Source organism: Trypanosoma equiperdum (genome assembly GCF_001457755.1).
Source record: "Trypanosoma equiperdum strain OVI genome assembly, contig: ctg_878, whole genome shotgun sequence".
Lineage (NCBI taxonomy): Eukaryota > Euglenozoa > Kinetoplastea > Trypanosomatida > Trypanosomatidae > Trypanosoma > Trypanosoma equiperdum.
Genome location: NW_027124840.1, coordinates 55,250 through 59,926, shown reverse-complemented (window position 1 = coordinate 59,926; position 4,677 = coordinate 55,250). Strand labels below are relative to the sequence as shown.

The 4,677-nt window shown below is 52.5% G+C and overlaps 3 protein-coding genes across 3 annotated transcripts; all 3 read left to right on the top strand.

Moving 5' to 3' along the window:
• Nucleotides 1-786: 786 nt before the first annotated feature.
• TEOVI_000418300 (putative zinc finger protein) lies at nt 787-2,349 on the top strand (the record flags this gene model as incomplete). The annotated part of the gene is made up of 1 exon (XM_067226980.1): nt 787-2,349. One exon carries the CDS (start codon nt 787-789, stop codon nt 2,347-2,349), a length of 1,563 nt encoding a protein of 520 aa, XP_067083081.1.
• A 494-nt stretch (nt 2,350-2,843) lies between these two features.
• On the top strand, nt 2,844-3,176 carry TEOVI_000418200 (PHF5-like protein, putative; the record flags this gene model as incomplete). Its single annotated transcript, XM_067226979.1, has 1 exon — nt 2,844-3,176. The coding sequence occupies one exon, from the start codon at nt 2,844-2,846 to the stop codon at nt 3,174-3,176; it is 333 nt and encodes a 110-aa protein (XP_067083080.1).
• Nucleotides 3,177-3,542: 366 nt separating this feature from the next.
• On the top strand, nt 3,543-4,592 carry TEOVI_000418100 (uncharacterized protein; the record flags this gene model as incomplete). Its single annotated transcript, XM_067226978.1, has 1 exon — nt 3,543-4,592. The coding sequence occupies one exon, from the start codon at nt 3,543-3,545 to the stop codon at nt 4,590-4,592; it is 1,050 nt and encodes a 349-aa protein (XP_067083079.1).
• Nucleotides 4,593-4,677: the final 85 nt, after the last annotated feature.

Here is a 4,677-nt window from a genome sequence, read left to right as displayed (position 1 = left end):
GGGGGGGGGGGAAAGTCAATACGAGTTGCAGTAAACAGCAGATGTGTTGACACAGACCCCCTGCTCACGTATACGTATAAGCGCGTGGGGATGAATCATATGAGACAATAATAAGGTTCCTTTCAATTAACAAAATCCCTCCGGGGTAACAGGCGGATGCGAACAATCGTAGGGGCAATTTGTCATCCTCCCTCTCTGTTTCTATGTTTCCGTACGTGCGTGGTGGAGACGGACGGAGGCTGAGGAGACGGAGGAAGCCGGAGACTGGTTGCCAAGTGCCTGACGAAAAATAGGGAAAAAATGTTGAGGGATTTTTTTTTAAAAAAAAGGGGAAGGGCAATTAGCGTAGGAAAATAACGTCGGCGTTTCGTAAAAAAAAGTGTGGAGAATGGCGTCTCGTTACGTGACTTGTTGTGACTTTGCGTTCGTTGTCGCCCTCCGTCCGTTTTGCACGCAGGAAAGGAGAGTGGTGCATTCTGTTTTCCTCGTTCCCATCCTTGATTAGCTTTGGTTTCGCTAACCCTTGCGCTCCTGTGTCATCACCCGAGAAATGCCACACAGGTATCATTACCTTTCCGCTCTCGCTTCTTATCGCCCCCCTTTTTTTTAAAAAAAAAAACACGTTTAGTCGCTGTCCCTTTGCTTCCATAGCTCTCCGTGGTTGTAGGAGTTGGTGGGCGCTTTCCGCACGAGGTGCATTCGGGTAATATTGCCGCGACATTTTTGGTGAAGAAAAAAGGGAGAATAGTAGTGAATAGCAGAACATAGAGGTTCAGTGTGCGTGAGATGACACCGCTTCAAGTATTGTTCATCTTGCTGGGTGTGGCCGTTGTGGCGCAGTGGAACCTCCTTCTGCGCCTTCCGCAAACCGTTGTCGCTGCTGTTTGGTTAGCTGTGATGACAGCAGTGATTTCAGCGTCGTGGTCCACAATGCTTCTTGTGGAGCGGGTCTGCGGTCTTTGCGAAGCTAATGCGCATGGGCAGCTGGTTAACCCAAGTTCTTCCGGTACTCCCTTGCGCAAGACTGTCTTCATGGCCTTGTTTTACCCTCTCTTACTGACATTCAGCGCTGGTGTTTCTGTAACTCTAGCGTGGCGTGACTCTCTACTACTAGGCGGGGTTGCCTCTGGTTGTGTAGCATTTCTGGAGCAACAGTTGGAAATGTGGCCCCGTCGGCGGGACCTGAAGTTTCGCGTGGTGAGTTGCACTTTGTGCGGGTTTGCTCTCTTTTGTACTGCTCTACTGTGGTCTTTCCACGTAACTTCTCCAAGGGAGGAAAGCTCCATGGGGTCGTTAGCGCAATTTGCGGTTATCATGTGGACTGCTGCACTTACCACTGGCCTCCTGAAACTATTATTGTTTGCCACTTTGCACGCATGGCACACATCTAACGTTTTGACGGGACGGGCTGGAAGTGTGGACTTCGACCCCATGGAGGAGGTGGGTCTGTCCATCCGTATCTGCTGCTCTTTGATCTTGCTGGTTGTGTCTGGTGAACACCTGCCAAATTTTACCGGAATTTTAGTACATGTTGTGGTACTGGCACCCTTCCTTGATGTCCTGTATGCGGCCTCGATCCTGTTTCGCTTCCGACACGTTGTGGACTCTTTCCCGGAGGTTGGTACTGCGGCGGACTGTGTGATCTGCTTTGATCCTGTCACTGACTCAGCACGTGGACGGCAGCTGCGGTGTGGGCATATTTTCCACAGTCGCTGTCTGCGCAGATGGTTAATGCGGGCAGCACGCTGCCCCACGTGCCGCCAGTATGTTTTTCACCAAGAAAATGCACTGTTTCCCGTTGAACTGTTTTATGACTTTCGAGCTAATATACGCCACCGCGGTGTTGGTGATGAGGATGCGCAGCGGGGGCGGCGGCCGCGGGAGTTGCCATATGCCGGGCGGAGTGTTGGCGTGCAAACACCTGTTTACCAAAGCTTATTCCCTGTCGGCGGTCATGCACCATCCCGCCATGTGGCCATTTCTTCAAGTCCTGCAGTGGAGACCGCTCTGGGCTACGGTGTTACATTTGCCGATGAGGTCGCTTTCACGCCGGGCGGGCCGTCTGTTCGGTCTGCAGCGTCGTCGACTAGGGAGGCGGTGATTGCGTCTGTTCATTCGGATGAGTTCACCGATACGCCTATTGCAGCCGTTCCAGTAGTAGTTAGGCAGAGGGGGGTAACAGCGGCCACACGATACAAAAGTGGTGGCGAATTGAGTGTCGGAGGGGGGTTAGGAGAGAGATCAGCGGTGGAGGCAACAAATATTGATGGGGGCGGCCGTGAGGCTGGTACGGTCGTCTCCACCCGGAGTGGCGGTCGGGGGAGGAAACGGCAGAGGGACTCTAGCTGAAGTGCCTGCGGGTTGGTCATGGTTGGCTTGTGCAGATGCGTTGTGCGCGCGTGCGCGAACGTGTGTTACGGCGTTCGTTATTTTGGTTGTTTTTAAAACAGATACCCCCTTTCCCCAGGTAAGGGGGCGTGTGGGTGTGCTAGCTTCCCTTGCCGGTACTCGGGTAAGATAAACCTTGCACGCTCAAAGGCGCTTCCAACGCACACGTCGCAGTGTTGCTATCGAGAACAGGATGTATACGGAGGCCTTCATTCTTTTCTCTCGTTTCCCAGCCTCCTCTTCCGTATTTTCCTAGTGCCTTTAATTCCATGTACGCTCCGCCTGAGTGACTTTTCATGTTAAATCTCCAAGTTTTTTCATAGTTTGTGTAAATTCGCCTGCGTAGGTGGGGGTATTTGTTCATCTCTCAACGTCTTTTTTCCGGTTTGTAGCTCTGTAGCCTTCGAAGAACTGTATACAAGGGATTCGGTGCACCACTGTAGCTCTCTGTCGCCATGCTTCGCCACTCCAAGCAGGAGCAGCAGATGTGCCGCAAGTTGCCAGGTGTGGATATAGGCTATGTATGTCAGCAACACGAAGGTCGGTGTGTTATATGTGATCTTCAGTTCGACGAAGTGTTGCCAACCATGCGGGAAGTCCGTATCTGTAGTGACTGTGGTTTTGGCCGCGAGGGAGACGAGCGTTGCGTAATGTGTAACGCAAGCAAACCAACAGAAGTGGCTTATTATTGCCAGTACTGCGTTGCCCTGGAGAAGGACCGTGATGGCTGCCCACGTGTGCTGAACCAGTCAAGGCATCAGCGCATAGCGACGGTACGCACACGCTAAGCATTTAGTGCACCCGATTTCCACAAAGAGGGTAGCTGATGGTAAAGTGGTCGTGGTGGCGTGTGTATGCTGCATTTGGGTATGATTTGTCATGTCCCTTTGAGTGTTGTCGTTTATGTACGTTGGTTATTGTCGAAGACGACTGGGTAAGAATAGAGTTGATGTTTACCATCCTATGGCCTACCCAAGAAAGGTTCATCGTGACATCAAGTGCTTCCTCCCCCCATTTTTGCGCATGTTTTTACGATTCTGCGTATCAACTATTCCACCTGGTGTTAGCTTCTCCCCGGCCATATTCTTCCCCCCATCGTTCTCACCCAACCCTTCTCATTTGAACAATAAAATGTTAATTGCACAAGTAAATATATGCTTGTTCCCGGGTTGTCTCTAACGCGACGTGCGGTGACCAGCTCCTGTTGCCGGCCCCTCCACGTTGTTCGAGGCTTCTCGACGACATGTACTCTTTTTGGACTTGAGCAGCTTCAGGATGTGCCGACCTCGACCAGCCGCCGACCAACTGGGCTGCATCGGGGACCAGGAAAGAGACAAACAAGTGAGCGAGAGGCCGCCCAGTACAAATTTATCCGTCGGTGGGAGTTGCAAATGCGTGATGAGTGGGATCAGCTAGAGCCGTTCAAGGGTTTACCGAAGCCAAAACGGCAGTTCGGAAATGAAGCTGCGGAGGTAATATGGCCTTATGCACTACTACTAGAGCGTGTTGTTAAGGTCCATCCTTTCACCAAGTCAATATACGTCTACTATGCACAACGGCAGAGTACCGTTCGAGGGAAACTTGCCGCGGAGATCGCACGGTCCTTCGCACGTGAGTTCCTTATCCCTATTACGTTCCACAACTCGCAGGTGTATACGGAAGCAGAGATGCTGTTGGAATATAGCGAAACCCCATGGGTGGTTTTGCACTCTCTTGATAACGGGCAGAAGCCTCGCATTCTACCCGTAGCTCCAGTTGAGGGAACGCCTGCTCACACTGCCGTGGAACAGCTGCTTGCTGAGGTTGTTCAGGGCTGCGAGGCACTGGGCGCCTCGGTCGCGGACCCTGTGACGGCAACGCGCGTGCTAAACGAAAGGCCGCTGCAAAATCAGTACGTACGTGTTGACTACCAGTGGTTCGGTGATACACCAGATGAACGTGCGAGCCATTTGGTACGCTGGGAATTTGAACCTGAACAGATCGAGCCGAAAATCCGGCACCGTACGAGGCATGTGCTGGATTGGCTGAACTACGACGGTAACCTACCAACGCATCGCGCCGTGCATGTCAATGCTATGAGGGAGAAGGCGCGACAGAAGGCCCCGCGTACAGTAGCGGGCCCACGAACGTTTTACAACTCGGCTGGCTCCCGTGCTAACGCGCGTTCTTCTCGCTTTGGTGGGCAGGCAGCTGTAGGGAAGTAAGATTTCTTTGCAGCGGCGTACGAGTTGTGAGTGCTGTTGAGCCGCCCTGGCATTTTCTGCTTGGACAGTACACGGCGCTCCGTTC